Source organism: Podarcis melisellensis, assembly GCF_964234715.1.
Source record: "Podarcis melisellensis genome assembly, chromosome: 7".
Lineage (NCBI taxonomy): Eukaryota > Metazoa > Chordata > Lepidosauria > Squamata > Lacertidae > Podarcis > Podarcis melisellensis.
In genome coordinates, this window is record NC_138539.1 from 82,307,533 (window position 1) to 82,332,125 (window position 24,593).

The 24,593-nt window shown below is 43.9% G+C and overlaps 1 protein-coding gene across 2 annotated transcripts in view; it reads left to right on the plus strand.

Moving 5' to 3' along the window:
• ADAMTS16 (ADAM metallopeptidase with thrombospondin type 1 motif 16) overlaps positions 1-24,593 on the plus strand; it is a 100,209-nt gene that overhangs the window by 33,300 nt on the left and 42,316 nt on the right. For both annotated transcript variants that reach the window (XM_081920024.1, XM_081920025.1), the window contains 5 exons: positions 13-166; positions 1,017-1,112; positions 12,003-12,151; positions 21,522-21,694; positions 22,263-22,393. In XM_081920024.1, the coding sequence (XP_081776150.1) occupies positions 13-166; positions 1,017-1,112; positions 12,003-12,151; positions 21,522-21,694; positions 22,263-22,393 (703 nt within the window). The remainder of the gene's footprint in view (positions 1-12; positions 167-1,016; positions 1,113-12,002; positions 12,152-21,521; positions 21,695-22,262; positions 22,394-24,593) is intronic.

A 24,593-nucleotide genomic window follows, 5' to 3' on the forward strand; every position in this document is an offset into this window, starting at 1 on the left:
GGTCTCTTCCAGCTCTGCTCAGTCCTTGTGTCTTGCTGATCAGCCTAAGCCCGTGCATGAGTACAAATACCCCGAGAAGCTACCAGGGGAGCTGTATGATGCTGCCACGCAGTGCAAGTGGCAGTTCGGTGAGAAAGCCAAGCTGTGCATGATGGACTTCAAAAAAGTAAGAACCTGTTTTGTTTCACCACATACTTATCCCACCCATAATCCAAGGAGCTCAGGACCATGTGCTTGTGCTATGCAGTGCCGTAACTGAAAAGGTCCTCACCCAACTAACCACCCACTGGATCTCAAATGGCAGAGGAACTCAAGGAGGTTCTTGGTTTGCCCTGTGTTGTTTATGTCCTACATTTATATGCCACCATTTCCTCTAAGAGCCAGTGTGGTGTAGTGGTTAAGAGCAGTGGACTCGTAATCTGGGGAACCGGGTTCGCGTCTCCGCTCCTCCACATGCAGCTGCTGGGTGACCTTGGGCCAGTCACACTTATCTGAAGTCTCTCAGCCCCACTCACCTCACAGAGTGTTTGTTGTGGGGGAGGAAGGGAAAGGAGAATGTTAGCCGCTTTGAGACTCCTTAGGGTAGTGATAAAGCGGGATACCAAATCCAAACTACTACTACTCTTCTTCTTCTTCTTCTTCTTCTTCTTCTTCTTCTTCTTCTTCTTCTTCTTGTCACCTTGTGATCTTCATGGTTTAGTGGGGGTTCGAACCCTGATCTGTTGGACCATAGTGCAGCACTTTAGCCATTACACTGCGCAAGCTTCAGCCATATAGTAGATTGATATTTTGATATGAGATTATGTGTACAGAAGCCCCTAATTTTGGTCAAATGTACCTCCACATGGAGGTGTTACCCACTGAAAATTATATAGTGAGTCAACTGACCATTGGGAAAATTATATAGTGAGTCAACAGCATGAGTTTGCTCTGTTTTAGCCATTGTTCGTCGCAACAGTAGATGCATTCAGAAATTAAATGCCGACTTCAGTTTGTCGCCATTTTCCCCCATTTAGGATATTTGCAAAGCATTGTGGTGCCATCGGATTGGCAGAAAATGTGAAACCAAATTCATGCCAGCTGCAGAAGGTACAACATGTGGATATGACATGGTAAGGAAGGTTTGTTTGTTTTGAGTTTGGCAATGGTTTGGTGTGGAAATGGGGATGGTGACAGAAAAGAACGGGATTGTGGGAGTAGAACAGGAGTGGGAAATCAGGTGACCTCCATCCTCGCTGACCATTGGCCATGCTACTTGGGGATGGTGGAGGGTCGCAGACTCCTCGTCCCTGGAGTAAAGGGGGTTCTCTCTGTGGGCCTCTCAGGACATCCCTTTTATAGTGTGCTCCTAATGATTTGTGCTCATGGTGGTGTCAGGGATGGTTTCACTCCATCCTGCTGTCGGCACCATGGGTGCCAGAAAACAGTACAGTGGTGCCCCACAAGACGAATGCCTCGCAAGACGGAAAACCCGCTAGACGAAAGGGTTTTCGGTTTTGGAGGTGCTTCGCAAAACGAATTTCCTATGGGCTTGCTTCGCAAGACGAAAATGTCTTGCGAGTTCCTGCGGGGTTTTTTCCCCCCTCCCCCTTTTTCCCAAGCCGCTAAGCCGCTTATCAGCTGATCCGCTAAGCCGCTTAACAGCTGATCCGCTAAGCCGCTAAACAGCTGATCCGCTAAGCCGCTTAACAGCTGATCCGCTAAGCCGCTTAACAGCTGATCCACTAAACCGCTTAACAGCTGATCCACTAAGCAGCTAAGCAGCTGATCTGCTGAGCCGCTTATCAGCTGATCTGCTAAGCTGCTTAACAGCTGATCCGCTAAGCCGCTTATCAGCTAATCCACTAAGCCCGCTAAGCCGCTAATAGCGCTAAGCCGCTAAGCCGCTAATGGGCTTGCTTCGCAAGACGAAAAAACCGCAAGATAAAGAGACGCACGGAACGGATTCTTTTCGTCTTGCGAGGCACCACTGTATTTTATTTTTTTTGCCCTGCTTTTGCTGTGCAGGAGTGCCCCTCTAGTGCAAAAGCATCACATAACAGCTAGTAAAGGAATGGTGAGTTGGTGGTCGAGTATAACACTAATATGCTGTTATTGCATCAATAACACCTGTTGCAAAAATACACCTGTTAAAAAAAACTTGTAACGGTAAAGAAAAATAAAGAGCCCTTTGACACCTTTTCATCACAAGTTGCAGTATATTAAAAGAGTAAACGTCCATTCACAATTTACTAGGAAACCCCCATTTCCTCTGTAGAAATATTAATCATAGCGAGAGGGTTATCTGTTTTCACATATGTAAACCAAATGTATCCTTACTGTTCTTGCAGAGCTGGTTCATATTCCTATACATTTCATATTCCATGCAACATATAAAAGCAAGTTTGAACTTGATAGTAATTCTAATATTTGAAGGCCCAATTAAAATATTCATTGTTGCCATGTTGCTGCCATTAAAAATCAGGATTCCCGACAACTGTGAAAATGTTTTATCTTCTGAAAAGGATCCAATAGATTATGGGGGGGGGGGGCACATTAGCATCACTGGGCCCTAGAGATAAGGCAGTAGTGTGGGTACCTCCCATATATCTGCATGGGTTCACTTGGGAGGGGGGGGACATTTGACCATCCCCCTGACCCCAGGTGGAGCTTCAGCCATTCAGCCACCATTTTGATGGCAGCTACCCCACAAGGAAAACTCTCTTCCATACCCTATACTGTTTCTGCCTCCTCGTGGTTTCTCTACCCTCCCAATCTCCTGAGAGTATGATCTTACTAAGCTATTCATTTAGTAACACCATTTAGTCACTAGGGGTCCAAACTTCAAATTATGTGAGGGCCCCCACTATTTTAGTAACACAAGGTGGCCATGCTGTTAACTCCGAGGGTGTGTTTTTCTTTCCAAATTAACCAAACCCCACCCCCCACAATTTATTCTGTATTAATTAGCAATTGTGTTGTGCTTTTTAAGTGTTAATGTGAGATTACAAGTTGGCACCCTGATGGAGAAGGGAAGGGGGCTTAAAACTACTGTTTACACTAGAAGGGTGCCCCATTTGTACTCTTATTCAAGGAAATCTGGGAGACCTGATTTAGCCTAGGTCTATAGTGGGGAGCAAAGGGTTGAAGGTCACCTCCCTCCCTCACCATAATCTCGACACTTAAAAAAACCCCACTATACATTTGTTCTTGTTTAGTCATTTAGTCGTGTCCGACTCTTCAAGACCCCATAGACCAGAGCACGCCAGGCACTCCTGTCTTCCACTGCCTCCTGCAGTTTGGTCAAACTCATGCTGGTAGCCTCGAGAACACTGTCCAACCCTCTCGTCCTCTGTCATCCCCTTCTCCTTGTGCCCTCCATCTTTCCCAACATCAGGGTCTTTTCCAGGGAGTCTTCTCTTCTCAGGAGGTGGCCAAAGTATTGGAGTCTCAGCTTCAGGATCTGTCCTTCCAGTGAGCACTCAGGGCTGATTTCCTTCAGAATGGATAGGTTTGATCTTCTTGCAGTCCATGGGACTCTCAGGACTCTCCTCCAGCACCATAATTCAAAAGCATCAATTCTTCGGCGATAGGCCTTCTTTATGGTCCAGCTCTCACTTCCATACATCACTACTGGGAAAACCATAGCTTTAACTATACGGACCTTTGTTGGCAAGGTGATGTCTCTGCTTTTTAAGATGCTGTCTAGGTTTGCCACTATTCATAGAGTTGCTAATTTTAGTGTAAATTCATGCCAGTGCTAATTGTACAAATGGTGCCAAATTTAATTTGGCCCTGCCTCAAAACTGCCACCACCTCTTGCCACACTCCCCTATGTTGAGGAAGAGCAATGCGGACCTGGTGATGCAGGGATTTTTTTGTCTCCCCTCTTCACGTTTTTGATGGGCTTTGTGTGGCTTACATGTTTCCATAAAGAGGTGAGAAAGGGCTCCAGATAATCCACTAATCCAAACAGATTAACATAGTTGATCTCTTTAGCGATGACTCGAAGGAGGGATAGCTCCAGTTCCTAGAAGAAGAAATATCATATCAGTCTCCTTTTCCAAACTGAACTGTTGAGTCATTTGACTCCAGACTAGATTTTAAGGATATCATACACAAAGCACTTGTCAAGATGAATGCAGACAGACACAGTTTAAGATCTTCACATCAAAGTGAACATGTGCTTTTAGGTTAAATTGGGTGTAATCCTGACTGACAGTCCCAAGAGAAGTGGTGGGTCCAGTTTTTATTTTATTTTTGTCCATGAATAACAGGCAGGGACAATTAATCTCAAATAGATTACTTCACCTATAAATCAGATGGTATACTTTGTACAGTCCATTTGCTTCCCTTGCTGCACTCTCCTACTTTCAGTGTCTAAAGTTTCACTTGCCGTAAATCGTAACTTATTCTCAAAGCAAAAGGGGGTCATGTCTGAGATTAATCCATAACAATAACAGAGAAATCTAATGAGGTGACTGTGGATAGTTACTTTGAAATGTAAGATTTTAAATAGCAGTGCCTGGTCCAGTAAGGGTAATCCAAATACAGAAGTTACATATCAGAACTGTAGCACTTTCAAACGGATGAACATTCTAATGTACTTCCCTTTTTTTAAAAAAAAGATATTTATTGAAGTTTCAGAAGTTATACAGAAAAAAAACAGTAATAAAAACAAAACACAAACACAAAAAATAACAAATATAAAAAACAAAATAAAGGTAAAGGTAAAGGTACCCCTGCCCGTACGGGCCAGTCTTGCCAGACTCTGGGGTTGTGCGCCCATCTCACTCAAGAGGCCAGGGGCCAGCGCTGTCCGAAGACACTTCCGGGTCACGTGGCCAGCGTGACATCGCTGCTCTGGCGAGCCAGAGCTGCACACGGAAACGCCGTTTACCTTCCCGCTAGAAAGCGGTCCCTATTTATCTACTTGCACCCGGGGGTGCTTTCGAACTGCTAGGTTGGCAGGCGCTGGGACCGAGCAGCGGGAGCGCACCCCGCCGCGGGGATTCGAACCGCCGACCTTTCGATCGGCAAGCCCTAGGCGCTGAGGCTTTAACCCACAGCGCCACCCGCGTCCCGCAAAAAAAAAATACAAAACTACAAAACTAAAAACCATTTAAAAACAAGTAAAGTTTCATTCCCTTATTTTCTTATAACTTACTTCCCCGACCTCCTCATACCTCCCCTTTCTGTATTTCAATTTCTAATTATTAATTCAACAAATCCTCTCCCTTAATTTTCATTTAATTTTCAACCTTTCTTTTCTTTTTTACTTAATCATTACAGCTGAAAACCACTCAATTTCTAAACCAACATCATTCTAACATTCATTAATTTTGCAATGTTTCCTAAGATAGTCCTTAAATTTCTTCCAATCTTCTTCCGCTGTCTCTCTTCCCTGGTCTTGGATTCTGCCAGTCATTTCTGCCAGTCCCATGTAGTCTATCACCTTCATCTGCCATTCTTCCAAGGTGGGTAGATCTTGTGTCTTCCAATACTTTGCGATGAGTATTCTTGCTGCTGTTGTAGCATACATAAAGAATGTTCTATCCTTCTTTGGCACCAATTGGCCGACCATGCCCAGGAGAAAGGCCTCTGGTTTCTTCAAGAAGGTTCTAATGTACTTCCCTAACTGGAATGCACAGATTGGCCATAACGGAAAATGCCTGCATACAGCTGTGCTCCTGAAACATTCTCACCATCTCTGATTCATGCACAGAATCCTGCTTCCGCCCATGGATTACCATATCTGGATCAGGGCACATATGCTGCACAGAAGGCATTCACAGCAGAATTATATTAGCAAGCTTTCTCAGTCTTTCTTCATCTTATATTTTACATATGAAGAGTACAGAGTCAGTTACGGGTGCGAGTCCTGCTGAAATTTAGAAAGGCCGTTTTGCATGTTGGGTACAGTGAGTAAAAGCAATGGATTTTGTTTGCTCCATTCATGGCTCGCCTCCCCCTGTTCTCTCTACCAGGCCAGCTCATAATGTTGATGACGATGATTTAATTTTATTATTCATACCCCACCCTTCTGCCTGGGTTTGCCCAGCCACTCTGGGCAGCTCTCAACAGAATATTAAAAGCATGATAAAACATCAAACATTAAAAACTTCCCTAAACAGGGTTGCCTTCAGATGTCTTCTAAAAGTCGAGTACAGTAGCACATCGGCTTATGTTATCCTCGGGTAACGCAAACTTCGGGTTGCGAAAGCGGCAAACCCGGAAGTGTTTTGCCTCACGCACATGCGCAGAAGCGGTCTGCCACTGCGCGCGCATGCGCAGAAGCAGTCCCTACAGTTGCAGAAACCTCGGGATCTGACCGGAGCTCCGGAACTGATCCCGTCCGCAACTGGAGGTACCACTGTAGTTGTTTATTTCCTTGACATCTGATAGGAGGGCGTTCCACAGGGCAAGCGCCACTGCCAAGAAGGCCCTCTGCCTGGTTCCCTGTAACCTCATTTCTCGCAGTGAGGGGACCACTAGAAGGCCCTCAGAGCTGGACCTCAGTGTTCAGGCTGAACATTCAGTGCCACTACTGAACGTTGACTGATGCAAAATAGCCAAAATAGGAGTGAGGAATAAGTCAAAGTTGTAGTGTCAGAGGCCTACATCTTCATACAGGATTGTTTGGGTGTATGCATGACTTACACATTATGACTGATGAGCAAAGGCAAACCATGTCTGGAAGCAAAGCAACGTGCCCTGGACCTATCTCCTTGTTGTGTCTTGGTGTCACCCACTTTGCCTCAGACATGTACATTTTGTGCCAGGGATGGGGGACCTGTGGCCCTTCAGATGTTGTCAGACTCCAGCTCCCACCAACCCCAGCCAGCATAGTCGGTAATGAGGGATGGTCCAACAACATCTGGAAAGCCACATTTATCCCCAGGACAAATAGTTCAATTCTGGTGGGAACACATTTGCCTTCCCATGTGGAATGTAGCAGACTGGCTTCCCGATATAGAGAGTTCCCTTTTGTGGCTTTGAAAGGAAGGGTATTTTTGATTTCACGTGTCAGGACCTTAGTTTTGTGGATGAACTTAGTTTTGAGGGAATCTCCATGCAGTGGATTGCAAATAGCTTTCATTGTATTTCTGAAGGGAGAGGCTATTGGAGGCAAATGTCCCTGGACTTTGATTCACTGCTCCTAGCGTTGGGCAATTGCATAGGAGTTTTGGAACCAAACTATTCAGATAATTTAAAAAATTGTGGCTTTATCAACTGCCAATGGATTTCTTTAGGATTACTTTTATTAGTTATCCTTATCATATTCTAAGGAAATCACATATGGAAGTAGTTTCTCCAACATTAGCAACTGAAATGGCAAAGATACAGAAATCTCCAGTTCTACCACTGATTGATGAGTGGATTCTGGGATGTTGAGAAATAATCAGGTTAAGTGAATGATTAAAAATTGTGAGAATAGGAGTCAGCCGGCTAATCAATAGCAGCTTTCTATCTAAGTGGATTAAATCCATACTATCTTGGGCAGTGTTAGATAGTATAGAATTATTGCTTTCTTCTTTTAGATAGTGATGGCAGTATGTTAAATAATCTTGGATATTTCCCCTCTTATTTTTTTTTATTTTTATTTTATTTTATAATACTACACAGATGATCACAAATAACTTATTTCCTATTGTTTATAATGAATCTTTGAGGGTTCATCCAGACTTTCTTTTGTGTTTGTTTCCTGGCGCTTTCTCCAGGAAAACTCACATTTTACGACCGAATCAGAGCAAACAGGTTTTCAGTATTCTGACACTTGCTCCATTTCAGCACTAAAGAGCAAGTTTTCCCAGGGAAGGCTCTGGGACAAATGACAAAAACACTTGTACAGGGAACTTTAAAGTGCATATCTGTTCCTGGAAAGTACAGTGCCAAAGGAAGTTGAGGTGAGGCCTAAGTTTGGATCTACCAGAACTATTTTAAAGAGAAGTAAACCTTCTTAGATAGCAACTTGTGAGGGCAGCTTCCTTTCTGGGGATTTCCAAGGCTGATCATGGGGAACCAATGGCCCTCTAAATGTTACTGGATTACAGCTCCCATAATCCTTGGCCATTGGTCATGCTGCCTAGGGCTGAGGAGTCAACCACATCTGGAAAGCCACAGATTCTCTATTTCTGCCTTAGGCCCAGAACCAGATTATATCCTGGTGCACCTCCGCAAGATGTTCTCTTAGGGTACACAAGCTAAATCATAGGTTTACTGACAATCAGACCCCATTTCTGCATTTCCTGGAGAGACATGACTATCTGCCAAGGCCAGATTGTGCCTACATTACTCTTGATAACTTCTACCCTTGTGGTTTGTGGGGAATTACATGGTTGTGTCCTAGCCTGCAATGCCCAGGTTGCTATGTAATGTAAAGGGACCCCTGACAGTTAAGTCCAGTCATGAACGACTCTGAGTTTGCAGCAATCATCTCACTTTACAGGCTGAGGGAGCCGGCGTTTGTCCACTTCCACAGACAGTTTTTCCGGGTCATGTGGCCAGCATGACTAAGCAGCTCCTGGCGAAGCCAGAGCAGCGCACGGAAATGCCGTTTACCTTCCCACCGGAGCGGTACCTACCGTATTTTTCACTCTATAAGACGCACCAGACCACAAGACGCTCTAGTTTTTGGAGGAGGAAAACAAGAAAAAAATATCTTGAATCTCAGAAGCCAGAACAGCAAGAGGGATCACTGCGCAGTGAAAGCAGCAATCGCTCTTGCTGTTCTGGCTTCTGGGATAGCTACACAGCCTGCATTTGCTCCATAAGACGCACACACATTTCCCCTTACTTTTTAGGAGGGAGAAAGTGAGTCTTATAGAGCAAAAAAATACAGTATTTATCTACTTGCACCGAAGTGCTTTCAAACTGCTAGGTAGGCAGGAGCAGGGACTGAGCAACGGGAGCTCACCCCCTCGTGGAGCCCTGAACCGCTCACCTTCCGATCGGCAAGTCCAAGCGGCACAGTGGTTTAAACCACAACGCCACCCAGGTTGCTAGCATGATTCAAAACCTCACAATTCCCCCTTATCACACTGGACTGGAAGTTACCAAGAGCAGCAAGAGAGCAATCAAAAGAGGGCAGCAGCCACACCACTCCAGGTAACATATGAATGAGGCCAGAGAACTCAGCAGAGAAACTTGCAGCTGGGCAAAAGGACCTGAAGAGCAGTGGGACAAGGGCACCCAAATCCTGGAGCCCTTACAGATCAGCAGCAACTGTGTTGCCTTCTATTTTATTCCTGGAATTTGAGCAGGATGGTCTAGTCGAATGCTGCAGACAGCCCACCCCCTTTCCAAGATTTAGCTTTCCTTTTGAACTCTGATTCATTGCTGACTAAGCTTTTTTTAAAAAGGGTCGTAAATTAGAGATGTCAACGAAGCAAGACAGTGACAGCAAAGCCCCTTTTTAAGACCATGATCTGAAGCCAGAAATACTTTAGCAGGAGTAACTTGAATATTCAGCTTGATTGGTGGTTAACAAGGGCACAGAACACCAAAGGGAAACAAGTGTGCATTTGTAGATCTTTCTAATTCTTTACATTGAAAAATGGCAGGATGCATGTATTGGCTTTAGGGAAAAAAGAAATAAAAAAAGAAAATGTCAGTAATAACCTTGTTGCACAGTTCCCATCTCAGGGAAAACAGAATTCCTTTTCTCCATGCAATGAGGGGGAAGCTCAGTGTACGCTTCAGAACTGTGCATAATCTGAGTTCTAAATCATGAAAGTTCAGTGGTCTTTTCAATGCAGACGTCTACCTTCAATGCATGGAGAATAGGAAGCCTGAGCTCCAATAATAATAATAATAATAATAATAATAATAATAATAATAATAATAATAATAATAATTTATTATTTATACCCCGCCCATCTGGCTGAGTTTCCCCAGCCACTCTAGGCAGCTCCCAATCAAATGTTAAAAACAGTACAGCATTAAATATTAAAAACTTCCCTGAACAGGGCTGCCTTCAGATGTCTTTTAAATATAGGAAAGCTGCTTATTTCCAAGGCATGTAGCAGAGGTGGTGGACCTTTCTAGTGTATCTCCACTAATTCTAATCACATGAGGAGAAGAACTTCTGCTTGGGCCACCAGGCAGATATGCTGAATGTGACAATACCACACCTCACCCCACATTTCTTTGCAAAACATTACCTGAGGGGTGATGTGTAAGGAGCAGCAGCAGCCACACACATCCTCCCGAAAACCTAGGCAGGGTGTCAATTTCATTTCTCATTTTCCCAGTTCTCCTCACTTCTGAATCAACTTCTGATTTTCTTTCTTAAGCCCTCAAGAAAATCCATCAGCATTTTAGCGTGAATACCTCTGAACATTCAGATCTTTATATGCAGTTTTTCCTAATCTATACATTTTTGCTAATCGATTCTCCTTATTATAATATATTTTTGTACACTGTTTTCACTACATGTTTTTGTGGACACTTTATCCCAGTATATGCATTTTTGGGCGTATTACTTGCCTGGAGACCCGCATTGCAAAATTCAGGGACATGTGACTTTTAAAGGTAAAGGTAAAAGTACCCCTGACTGTTAGGTCCAGTTGTGGATGACTCTGGAGTTGCTTGCTCATCTCGCTCTATAGGCCAAGGGAGCCGGCGTTTGTCCGCAGACAGCTTCCGGGTCATGTGGCCAGCATGACTAAGCTGCTTCTGGCGAACCAGAGCCGCACACGGAAATGCTGTTTACCCTCCCACCGGAGCAGTACCTTTGACGTGCTTTTGAACTGCTAGGTTGGCAGGAGCTGGGACCGAACAATGGGAGCTCACCCCGTTGCGGGGATTCGAACCGCCGACCTTCTGATCAGCAAGCCCTAGGCTCTGTGGTTTAGACCACAGTGCCACCTGCATCCCTTCTCATGTAACTTTTAAAGGATGGCAAAGTTTCAGTTCTCAGATAGTTTCAGAAAGTGTGGGTTGGGTAGATCCACCTTTGAATATGAACTTAAATCTAATTTCTACCCCCATCCCTACCCACAGATTGCTGGTGTATATACATCCCATTTGTTGAAAAAAAACAAAAAAACACGAATGCCATTATTTATCCTGGAAAAATAGTTTGGTGCCGTGTGGTTTGCTTACTTTCCTCATCAAAATCGTCAAACACCAAAAAGTGTGTTAACTTCCCGAGTGAAGGCTAGGAGACACTGAAATGGAACACACACTTAGTTGTTTTGTCTCCTGAAAAAGCAGTGTGACCTTGGACATACAGTACTTTATCACATTGTCCAGGTGTCTCAAAGGAAAGCATAAATCTTCAAGGGAGTTCACCAAAACACCCAAATTCTTGTGGTTTAACTTGTATCTCAGTCCTAGCAGGACTTCTGAAAGCTAAGAAATGCTCACAATAAAAGGCATGTATAAATCTTGCATATCATGGCTGCGGTTCAGCAGCTAAGATTTGTGTTCCTATCTGGTGGTCTCTTGTATTTGCACATATGTCCTCTCCTGTGTTGTTTCAATTAATGCACAAAGCGGGGACACATTGTTGCACTAGGCTCCACCTCCCAACTTGTGTGTGTCTGTCGCATACCAATGAATATTGCCAATGAAAACATATAATGGTGGTAGGGAGTGCATGGATTCTGCTGCCCTACGTGCACTCAGCACATTGCTGGGGGTAGATCTATGCTTGTAGAGTTTAACACAGTGTAGCAGGAGCCTCTCTGGCAAATGCTCCCTTTCTGCGCCCGGTGGAGCTTTTGTCTACAAACAGGGTGACAACTCCACTCACTACTAACCCCTTCCCTCCAGTTCATTGAGTCAGGATTCCTCAGTCCATAACTGAAGCAGGAGGGAGCTTCTAAAAAGCAGTCTCGAGAAGTCAGAAAGTAGTAAACAAAGTTTAAAACTGTGTGGTTGGGTGGGATAGATAATATAAGTGAGGTGGCTTCTTTGTTGGTGAGACATGAGGTGTTGCAAACTCCTGATGCAAAATCATTTGCACTTGAAAGTATGGAGCAATGAGCAAACATCCGCAAACACGTTATATGTTGCAGTGGTGCCGTGGAGGGCAGTGTGTCAAGTATGGCGATGAAGGGCCCAAGCCAACCCACGGACAGTGGTCAGAGTGGTCCCGGTGGTCATCGTGTTCCAGAACCTGTGGAGGAGGCATATCTCACCGAGAGCGAAATTGTACGAATCCAAGGTGATTGCGAGTTTCTTTTCTTCAAGTCTAAATGCGGTGGAATAAGCCAGATGTTGCAAAGCCATAACCATTTCTTTAGTTATGGGTAATGGCTTGCATCAGCAACTAAGGCACAAGGGCACAATACAGTGGTACCTCAGGTTAAGTACTTAATTCGTTCCAGAGGTCTGTTCTTAACCTGAAGCACCACTTTAGCTAATGGGGCCTCCTGCTGCCGCCGCCGCGCCGCCAGAGCACGATTTCTGTTCTCATCCTGAAGCAAAGTTCTTAACCCGAAGAACTATTTCTGGGTTAGCGGAGTGTGTAACCTGAAGTGTATGTAACCTGAAGCGTATGTAACCCGAGGTACCACTGTAGAGTGCTTCACCAATGTCATGCACTGGGTGCCTCTCCTTGTTTATAGTAAACATTGCAAAACACAAGACTGGGGCTTGTCCACACTTCTGCTTCTTCTGTGCCCATAAAACACAGGTCCCAGTGGTCTTACCTTTGCCCCACCACTTTTCCGGGAAAACCCACTCTTTACTGCTAAACCAGAACAAACGTCAATCCACAGGGAACTTGCAATTTGTTCCTATTTAGCACCAAACCGCGGGTTTTCCTGGGGGAAAGCAGTGGGGCAAGTGGAAGTATGGATGAGCCTTCTGTTTACCTCCATTTGAGACGTGTTGTGATACAGTTTTCCATAGTTCAGTAGCACAGCACACAATTTGCATTCATAAGATCCTAAGTTTCAGTCTCCAGGATCTTTAGTTTAAAGGATCTTGTTTTTAACAGGGTTGGGAAAGACATCTGCTTGAGAGCATGAAGAACTACTGCTAGTTGAATCAGACATCTCTGTTCTAAGTAGACCAGTGATCTGACTGTGGGATGGGTTTTAATGGATAATTTATCTCATATGTGGGTTGAAGAGTTTCAAAATCCCATCCTTGGCAACAAAAGCATAGGAATTAGGCTTTCAAACCTTGTTCTGAGATGACTGTCCCATCTTACCCTGCTTAATAAAGAATCAGGCAACAGCTAGTAAAGCAAGTTTAAAAATAAGATTTACTTACTTTATAATCATTCTTTAGTTCACAGCAACAGTAGCCAGAAAAAAGTATGCAGGCAAAATACTTACCGTATTTTTCGCTCTATAAGACACACCAGACCATAAGACGCACCTAGTTTTTGGAGGAGGAGGAAAACAAGAAAAAAAAAAATCTGAATCTCAGAAGCCAGAACAGCAAGAGGGATCGCTGCGCAGTGAAAGCAGCGATCCCTCTTGCTGTTCTGGCTTCTGGGATAGCTGCGCAGCCCGCATTCGCTCCATAAGATGCACACACATTTCCCCTTACTTTTTAGGAGGGAAAAAGTGAGTGTTATAGAGAAAAAAATACGGTATATTTACAGTTTAACCAGCTTCAGACATGTGCCTAAAACTGCAGCGAGCAGAGGCATGTTTGCATCCAAAGTTGGTCAAAGGAAGAGAGGGAGAGGAACAGGAAATATTATATGCTCCTTCCTTTCCAGGAGAGGAAGGGAAATGACATAACACAGAGTCCTCTCTACCAATTGTATTTCTATGGTTTAAGTATCTGCTTACCAACAATACAGCTCTGTGGACTTAGCCACTTCTCATGCTAACTAGCAAGAGCGTGCATTTGTAAGGTTTGACTGCTAATGTACCAGACTGACAGCGTCACATGCTCCTTGAAAGAAGCAAAATTCAGTGGGACTTACTTCTGTACTCCTTGGAGGAAGAGCACTATGGAGACATAAAAATAATCAATTGTTTAAAAAACGTTGGAGGGGAGGGTGTTTCCCATAACATGGAATCTCAGCAAATACATTTAAACAGCTAAGGAAATGTTTTAAAGCACACCCTTTCTCTGGGGAACTATGCATAGCCTCCTACTTTATCTTCACAGGGTAAACTAAGGTACAGGTTAAACTGAGGGATAGTAACTTGCCCAAGCATTAGGCTTTGTGGCACCACAGCAATTTGAACCTGGGTCTCCCTAGGCCTATGTTCAGCCATAACCAGTACTTCACGCTGGAGGTAGTTATTTGTTTCTGCCCCCACAAAAGTTTAACCAGATGTTTTCAGGATGCTTTCTTGGCTTATCTTTGTTCAAAACCAACTTCTTAACAATTTCCTTTAGCGTTCAGATGCTGAGAGTGCATTTCCATTGCACGGTATCTGCAAAACGGGCACGGTCATGTTCAGGCTGATTTCCAGAAAATGTAACAGAGGTTCCCAGGCACCTTCAGAAAATGCATAGGGAAACACTCTGGCCAATCTTGGCTAACCAATCAAAATAAGCACAGATGTTTGTTATTGAGCACATAAAGGTATATAAGGCCATATTGAAACTGCAGTCTGCTTGAATTTTAAGGATGTAAGATATGGATATTATATTATGTAAAATTAAATGCAGTAGAAGCCTGGTATGGTGGAATTGACTGTGCCCCTCCCAACTTCAGATAAGGGGAGGTGCCGTATTTTCTTTTTACTGCTTCCTGATTTAAAACATACCCTACAAATGAAAAGAAAATAGCATGTCAGAGGTGAAGTTTGTGGTCCAGACTGCTCTGCGTAGGCTAATTTTGTATTTGCTGCAAGTTTGTTTTGTTTTTATGGTATTCACTTAGTCAAGTACACCTCATGTAGTAGAGTCTATTCTGCCACCTTGGTGTGCTAAATGTGTAGACCAGGTCTTAGACAAAGTTGGAGAGATGGATTCAAAAACGGTGATCTAGTGCTCAAGAATATCTGTACTGAAACTAGAAGCCCTTGTCTGCATCCTCCAACTAACGTCTGTATTCGATTGGAATAGGAACTTTCTCAGTGTCACTTGACCTGTTCCCCCTACGCAATGTATTGTTGGTGCCAACTAGATGCTTGGTAATCGTGGCAGAAATATGCTACCAGACATTTGCCTGGTAGCTGGAGGATGTCTTCTCACTAGGGGGTAAACTTAGGATATAATATGATATGCATAATTGCAGTTCCCTGGGCTTATCGTTTGACCTTCTCTTGGCACAAAGAAGAATATTCTAAGCGCCTTAATGCAGTCTCCATCAAACCACGAAACATATTTAGCTTTGGAATGTGGTCTTTTACCATCGCTGTGAGATATTGGGTGACCTTCAAGATGGCGACCGGCACTCTACTAATGTGAGCCCGTTGATTTTATCTTTTTATCTTTTTATTCTCTCTTACCCCTTTTAAAGACTATTTTAAAGACTATCTTATTTCTTTTAAAGACTCCTTTTAAAGATTATTTTAATGAACATTGAGCCCAGATAAATTTAAGCACCTCACCGCGAAGAGTTTACAGGAAGATTCATGGGCTGTTCTCACCACAAGTTTGGAGGCACAGACGGAGCATAATTTAGTGTTATGCCGATAACCTTTGGCACACTACTCTTCCTTGAATAGGATACTTTCAAGGAAAATACTCCCTCGACTCTTTGAAAAACCTAGGGAAGATAGAAGAGCGAGGTAAAGGGAGAGATGACTCAGCAATTCAACAGCCCTGCTGAAGCGAGGAGGGGGGTTGGAAAACGCTGCAGAGAATCTGAGGATTTAGAGGAAATGGCATGTTTGCCCCTCACCAAGCAAACCAAAATCAGCGAATTCTTTCATGGAAAAACAAAGGATACTTTTAATATTCCAACCTCGAATAGCTTCTCTCCATTAGCAGAGATAATAGATAAGGAAACTACACCGAAGGAACTTTCCGCTAAACAACCCACTGACCCCCTAAACAACACCATCATGAGACCAAAAGGTCCCAAAAAGGTTCCAACTATTCAGGCGGAAGACTGCATCAGAGAACAAGAAAACCATCTCTCTGAATTACTACTTGAACACTCTACCACGCTAGACCTTGTGGCTAAAACCGTGGACTGTATCTTTAAGTACATAAGAGACATCAAAGGCTCTTTAGAGAAGATCATATCCTTTGTATCCCCAAAAGTTAATGTCAGCCCCGTAGACGTTTTACCGGAGGATAGGGCCGAACCAACACCCAGAGTACCTGCCCTACTGCGCTCAACTCCGCAGACTGGCTGCAAATTTGAAAATGAACAAACTATGGAAGATCTACACACCACATCTTCCTACAATCTTTCACTACAAGCCACTAGACTTTGTTTAATTATCCTCCCCTTCAAAGGTCAGGTTGTTAACTGGTCGTCTATACATGTCGCAAGAAGGCATCTAGCTGAGCTCTTGGGCATAAATCCCCTTTCCATCGATCTAGAATCCACTGTCCACATTTACAGCAAGCCACACATGCAGAGGATACTGCTCACCTTCAAATCTAAAAAGTTTCCAACTTATATGATGTCCCTACGAAGCTCCCTGACTAATTTTGGAATTTTTATTACAAGAGTTTTTATCAACACTAAGATTTGCCCTCTTATACCCTACCTTCCAGCTAAAAGGAAAGCAATTAAAAATGAGGGCACCCCACCTACTACGAGCTCTACCTCTCCACCCTCAGACTTAATTAGTTGGACAGAGACCCCCATGCCCCTCCTATCAAAGGCTACTCATCTAGAGAATTCGATGGAGCAGGAGTTACTTGTTTCCTTCTCCCATCTCCCAAAAGCCGAACAAACAGAGATAACGGACAGACTAGATGAGTTATTACTCTATCTTCGCAACCCTGAAGACCTAGCGCCCATAAAAGAGGCAAACACTCCACCTAACTTGGAGCGAAAAATGGAATATGAATCTCCTCAGGTCACGTCAGAACACCCCCCCCTACTCTGCCCAACTGAAATCCACGCCGAAATCGCTGTGGCGCCCCTAACCACATTACCGGAGCCTTCACCACCCAATGGCTGCATCTTCCACGACTCCGGGAAAGTCCTAGATGCTATTGAAGAGACAAAATGACTCTCACCTCTACTACTATCCTGGAACGTTGCTGGGTGGCAATCGAAAACAATGGACAAAGACGTTCTAAGCTACGTATCACAGTTTAAGATCATCCTGCTCCAAGAAACCTGGATGCAAAATCCTTTCGATCTACACAATTATTTTGCTTTCCACTCCTGTGCCTCAATTGGCCCCAAAGGCGGAAGACCGGCGGGAGGTCTGAGCACCTTCGTATCGATAGATCTAGGAACCTCCCCCACCCAATTGAAAATCGATAAAAAATGGATTTTGGCTGTGAAAATATTCTCTACCCACTTTAAGATCATATGCATCAATGTTTATATTCCCCCACTCATGAAACAAACTGATCTTAAAAACATCTGGAACGAACTGGAAGACTGCATTCTCCTTGTCTCGAATAAGTTTCCCTCTGCCTCCCTAATCATTGGTGGGGACTTTAATGCAAGGCTAGGTCATTCAGACGAACAACTAATCAACGAAAGTGGAATGGGTCCCCTAAATGCTAATGACGAACACTGGCCCCTATTCAGGCGTCATTCACTTGACCCAGTTACCAATTTCGCTGGTACATGTCTCTTTCTAATGGCACTTAGATTAAACCTTGTTATTTTAAACGGCCTCTCCTCGGGAGACTGTCCTGGCCAATTTACTTATTGGTCAGGCTTAAGGCATTCTGTTATTGACTACATCCTTGTCTCCCAAGAACTCTTTGATGAATATATTGAATTCACTGTAGATATAAGAACCGAAAGTGACCATCTCCCTCTAAATCTTAAAAGGACTGAATTTTGGGAACCCTCTAGATGTGGGCTCACCCCACAGACCTCTGATCCTAATGTTCTACAACAAATAGGCAGATCCAGAATCAAATGGTCCCCTTATGTTAATAACAATTTCAGCATTTGGACACAATCAATGGAAGGTCAACTCCTCTGGGCTGATCTGACCTCCAACGATACTGAAGAGCCCTCCCCAATTGGCCATTATAACACATTAATCCGAAAACTCCAACCGCTATTGTCAAGACTCGGGAGATCTAGCCACAATGCGTCCCCTACCAACAAAAAATGGTTTGACCGCGAATGCATCCAGGCAAAACTTATACTCAGGGAATGCTTTAAGGTCTTCCAGCAAAATCCTAACCCTATCACTAAATTAGAGTTACAACTTAAAAAAAAGAACTACAAAGAGTTACTAAAAACCAAAAAAAGAACCGCAGACTCTCTCACCTGGCAGGCCCTCATAAAAGCGTCAATAGAAAAAGACAATACCAACTTCTGGAAAATTATTTCCAGCCAAACCAAAGCTCCTAACGAGGGCACAATAATCCCTGCAAACTCATGGGAAGAGCACTATAAAGTGCTGTTTAGAGAACATCGACCTTCTGCGCTGCTTAACATCCCCTTAGACAATGATACATCATGGCCCCCAACATCTGAAACTGAAATCACTTCGTTAATTCTACAAATGAAATCTGGCAAAGCCCCAGGAAGTGATTTCATTGTTGCTGAACTTCTGAAAGCGCAAATAAACTGGTGGGCCCCGGTTCTTGCAAATCTATTTTCATATATAGATAAGACAACTGAAATCCCTAAAGATTGGGGACTGGCTATAATTGTGCCTATATTTAAAAAGGGTAACCCCTCTGACCCATCTAATTATAGACCAATTAGTCTTCTGAATGTGATCTGCAAACTTTATACAAAACATCTATGCCTAAAATTATGTGAATGGTTAGATCATAATGATTTACTAGAAATTGAACAAGCAGGGTTTACATCTGGACGTTCCACTATTGATCACTGCTTAGTGTTAGATTATTTTGTCTATAAGTATGTGAAACATTGGAAAAAGTCACTGTATGCAGCCTTTGTGGACCTAAAGGCAGCATTTGATTCTGTATCCAGGGGTAGGCTTTGGGCCAAATTGGCCAATATGGGTATTAACAGAAGGTTATTACTTCTGATGATTAAGCTTCATGAGAACAACACCCTCCAGATAAGACTTGCACAGGACGGCAGACTCTCTAGAGAAATCCCAGTCCAAAGAGGAGTTAGACAAGGATGCCTATTAGCCCCATTTTTATTTAACATCTATGTTAACTCCCTGGTCACATGCTGCCGTGAAATCGAAACCCACCCCCCCGTGTTCTCTAACGGCAGAAAAGTACCAGTTTTAATGTATGCGGATGACGCTGTTCTTCTCTCTCAAACCAAAGTGGGTCTGAAACGTGCCTTAGGAAAGTTTAGTGACCAATGTAACACTGAACTGTTAACAATTAACTTTGCCAAAACCAAAATTGTACATTTTAACCGCTCCTTCAGGAAAGATAATTGGAGCGTAAAGGGAAACGCCATTGAACAGACTAAGACCTTCCAATACTTAGGCATTACTTTCTCTTACAATGCCAAATTGTCAACACACCTGACCACATCAGCTATATCAGCAGGAAGAAGTGCAAATGCCATCCTTAGATTATTCAGAAGGAAAGGAGCTGGCTTTCTACCGATGGCCCTAAAAGTTTTTCAGGCAAAATCTTTAGCCCAACTCCTATATGGCACTCAAATTAGCCCCTCTGTCAACCTTAAGACCCTTGAAACAGTACAATCAAAATTCTTAAGATCACTATTTGCCACCCCAAAGTGTACACCTAATGCAGTCTTAAGGCAAGAGGCAGGACTACCCAGAGTGGAATTAAAAGTCTGGGAGCAAGCAATATCCCTCTGGCTGAAAATCCATTACAATCCTAAGGGACTGTTACCTTGCTTCCTGGCCGCAGTTCCCTATCCTCCTTGGCTTATGCAAATAACTAACAAGATCAAACAAATTGGCCTAAACCCTGAAAATCTCTTTCTTGGAACTCAGAACAAGGCAAAGGCAATTATCACTCAGAGACTTTACGATGTCGAATTACAACAAGAAGACGCCCTACTCCCGGAGACATATAGATGTTTAAAAGCTTGGCCTAACTTTGCAGCTGCCCCTTATTTAACTAACATCACTAACGAAGCTTATAGATGGGCTTTCTCCAGAGCCCGCTTTGAGACAATGCCCTCAGCAGTGCTGTACGGCAAATTCACGCGGGTACCGATGCATGCACGTCTCTGCCCCTGTATGTCTGATAGGGTAGAATCTGTTACACACATCCTTCTGTCCTGCAGATTTTATAGTGAAGAGCGAGCTCGACTTATCTTGCCGCTTTTGTCAAAATTCGTACCCCTACGGCATTATTTGGAATCCTCCCCCGAAATTCTAAGAAAATACCTTCTGGAAGATTCCTCGGGCTCAATATCATATGAGGTGGCCAAATTTTGCGCTTTAGCAATCAGGAAGCGTAGATTTCTGCTGTTGAATGGCACATAGCGAAGTTCCCTTGTGTAATCTTTTTTCTTCTTCTTCTTGATGTTCTTGTGGATCTCCTTTTTGTTTGACCTTGTGATGTTTGGTGTCGCTGGCTTTTGCCGCAACAAAACTTGGTAAACTTGGTAAACCTGGACTTCTGAAGCCCACCCCATATTGCTGTGTTAACCGATCTTTTAATTTTTCTTATAAATTTTTACTCACCCATTATCTATGCCTAATTAAGTATTCTATGTATATGTTTGGTTCTTGCTCTTATTTACTTAATAATTATTTACTTAGATTCATACTGTTATGCTACTTATTTAGATGTTTTGCTTATGCTGGTCTATGACCGTAATAAAGAACTTGACTTGACTTGGCTTTGGAATGTACACATCCTTCAACTTTATTAAAATAGTTATGGGGGATTTCCACATTGACCTCAGACCTTGACACAGATGACTTTTTAAATGTTAATTTGTTTAGGGTTTGATCTTGTAAACAGCCTGCTTTTCCAGAATGCCTTCAGCAACTGAAGGGGACAGTGGGAATGAACCTGGGAACAAAAGCTTTCTGCAAGTTAGGAGCTGGTGTGGTTTTAGCTTAACTGGAAGAAGGATCCAGTCAGATCTGAGCATATGACAGTGAGAAGAGGGGGGCAACCTGTTCTTACTGGTGCAGTTTGGCCTCTGTTGTTAGCTCACCTGCACCTCATCTTGAGAGTACAGTGGTACCTCAGGTTACATATGCTTCAGGTTACAGACTCCACTAACCCAGAAATAGTGCTTCAGGTTAAGAACTTTGCTTCAGGATGTGAACAGAAATCGTGCTCCGGCAGTGCGGCGACAGCAGGAGGCCCCATTAGCTAAAGTGGTGCTTCAGGTTAAGAACAGTTTCAGGTTAAGATCGGACCTCCGGAATGAATTAAGTACTTAACCCGAGGTACCATTGTACTGCAAGGAAGCCTGTACTGAATGCACTGAGACTGATGGATTCAACTCAGCTGAAATCAAAATGTCGCTATGCGAATGGCTACTTTATCCTCTGCTTTGTGTTGGTTTATTCAAATATATGTTGCTAAAATGGTTAGCACCTGATTTGAAGTAAGCTTCCTCCCCCACCTCAACATTGCAGACCGTCGCATGGAGGAAAGTTCTGCGAGGGTTCCTCTCGGATGCTGAAACTCTGCAACAGTCAGAAATGCCCAAAGAACAGCATTGGCTTCCGAGCGGCCCAGTGTGCAGAATTCAACAGCAAGCGGTTCAGAGGATGGAACTACAAGTGGAAGCCTTACACTCAAGTAGCAGGTGAATTTAAATCTGGGATTTAAGATTCTGCTGTTTAAAGATATGGGCATGATTCCCCACCCAAAGCAGGTACACAATGGAAGATGCCTAGACATTCCGTGCAATGGAAGGAACATGTGGGGCTTCCGTATGTGACTTTGGTGGTTCCCACTCACCTCCAGGATCACAGTATCTGCAGGACCAATTCAGCTGGGCTTTTAGACTACATATTATTTCCTCTTTGGGCTCATCCACACTTCCCTTTGTCCCACGATTTCTAGGTATGGGTCGGAGAAGTTGCATTTTTGTTCTGCAGCTTTCCCCAGGAAAACCCACTGCTTACTACTGAATTGGAACAAACGTCAATCGGGTTTTGTGCAGATTGACGGAAGAACTTGCAGTGCAAATGGAAGTGTGGATGATCCTTTCTCATAAATCATGCAAACATGACGTCTGCTTCATCAGATACCTTGTTTTAAGAGAACATGAGGGTTATTTTACCCTAATCTCTCTGAGCCCAACCCCCATCCCAAGCAACAGTCCAATTGACAAAAATAAACGTATGTTTGTGGTTGTGTTTGCATTTCAGATCAAGACTTGTGCAAGCTGTACTGTATTGCAGAAGGCTTTGATTTCTTCTTTTCTCTGTCGAACAAAGTAAAAGACGGGACACCCTGCTTGGAAGATAGCCCTAATGTCTGTATAGATGGGATTTGTGAGGTAATAATGAAATAAGGTACTCTATTTTGCCATTCACTCAACATTCCTTATCCGTAATAAGCCATGAAGGCAAAGTGTGATGTTTGATTACCTTTCATTTTATGTTGTTCAAGAGGGAGGGGTAAAATGTCAGGCTGGAATTGGACGTTGCAGGACTTGCATGTGGCTGATGCCAAAAACATCGCCAACAGTCTCGTCTTCCTCTCTTCTGCCCTCCGGTCAACATCTAGCAATACAAAAGGATGCAGGCAGCAGGCAGAAAAGCGAAGTGTCAAGAGGGTGAATGACAACACGGTATACATGTTGTATTGCGAAATGCTATCTGGAGAGAAAGGAAGAAGCAAGTCAGGGTCGCTATTTTGGTGACAGTTGTGTTTTTCCCAAAACTCCTGGTTCTGGTCTCAGGAAATGAAATATGGCTTGGAAGCTTCAGTTGTCCTAATCAATAGATTGGTCAACTATGACTGTTTAATCCTGTGTGCATTTAGGGTTTAGATGGTAAGGTAGCGCCATGTGGTGTTCTACCCTGATCATTTATAGCTATGGATGGGGTGTTGCTCTAATTTTTAGAACAAGAAACTAGGTATGGGGAAGTGAGGTAGAAGAGGAGAAAGGTTTTACACCCTCACTTGTGTTCCAGTTTTGGTGTAAAGATCAGACCAAAGAGCAGCTCTCTAAAACCTGCTTTATGGTGAAATTAGTGTGGCTTACTTCCAAGTAAACAGGCATAGGGCCTGGCTTTAGTTGACTCGGCCTAATTTTGATAAGGTAAAGGTAAAGGTACCCCTGCCCGTACGGGCCAGTCTTGACAGACTCTGGGGTTGTGCGCCCATCTCACTTAAGAGGCCAGGGGCCAGCGCTGTCCGGAGACACTTCCGGGTCACATGGCCAGTGTGACATCGCTGCTCTGGTGAGCCAGAGCTGCACACAGAAACGCCGTTTACCTTCCCGCTGGTAAGCGGTCCCTATTTATCTACTTGCACCCGGAGGTGCTTTCGAACTGCTAGGTTGGCAGGCGCTGGGACCGAGCAGCGGGAGCGCACCCCGCAGCAGGGATTCGAACCGCCGACCTTTCGATCAGCAAGTCCTAGGCGCTGAGGCTTTAACCCACAGCGCCACCTGTGTCCCGTCTAATTTTGATACAGGCACACTTTTTTGTCTTTTGGAGCTATTTTGGTTCAAGTGTATTGATGTAGTATAGAATTGCAATATTGCTATGTGCATCTTAATCTCCGAGCAGTAAGAGATGCCAGGGTTCCCAGCGTATTGCTTGGGTTTGGTTTCCATGGCATGACAGTTACTAGAAGTTGCTGGCATTTTGTATGAGAGGTTTATTTATGCTCCTATACAGATTGAGCATAAGACGGAAAGTTCATAATGTTAATGCTCCCACAGATCCTGTTCTCGCATTAGGTTTGGCGGTGGGGGAGTGGTCAACCCCATACCACTTGATTCTGTGCAAGGAACAAGTCAGGCCTCTCTGTTTCAGCTCCAGCTCCCAAACTGACAGCCCTTTCTTCTCTTTCAGACATAGACACCTTGCTGTCATCGTCTTTAGCCAGGGGAGGGGGGAGGGGGAGGCCTGTTCACCTTTCAAAAGGGTCTCCAACTACAGGTTTCCGTGAGGATTCATTGCCCTAGCTTACATTTAGGTAAAGGGACCCCTGACCATTAGGTCCAGTCGTGGCCGACTCTGGGGTTGCGGAGCTCATCTCGCTTTATTGGCCGAGGGAGCCGGCATACAGCTTCCGGGTCATGTGGCCAGCAGGACTAAGCCGCTTCTGGTGAACCAGAGCAGCGCACGGAAACGCTGTTTACCTTCCTGCCGGAGCGGTATCTATTTATCTACTTGCACTTTGACATGCTTTTGAACTGCTAGGTTGGCAGGAGCAGGGACCGAGCAACGGGAGCTCACCCCGTTGCGGGGATTCAAACTGCCGACCTTTTGATCGGCAAGTCCTAGGCTCTGTGGTTTAATCCCTAGCTTACATTACAAAACAGATATTTAACAAACCTGGCTATCTACTTAACAAAGAAACTAGTCTGGCCATTTTAGCAGTCCCTGTCTGTACAGAATCCAGACTTACATCTGTAAAAACAGAGGATTGGAAGGAAACCACAAAAACCCATTCAAATCTAACCCTGCTCTCATTACAATATTAAATATGGCCTCTCCTTCTAAAAATAAATTAAAGATGGC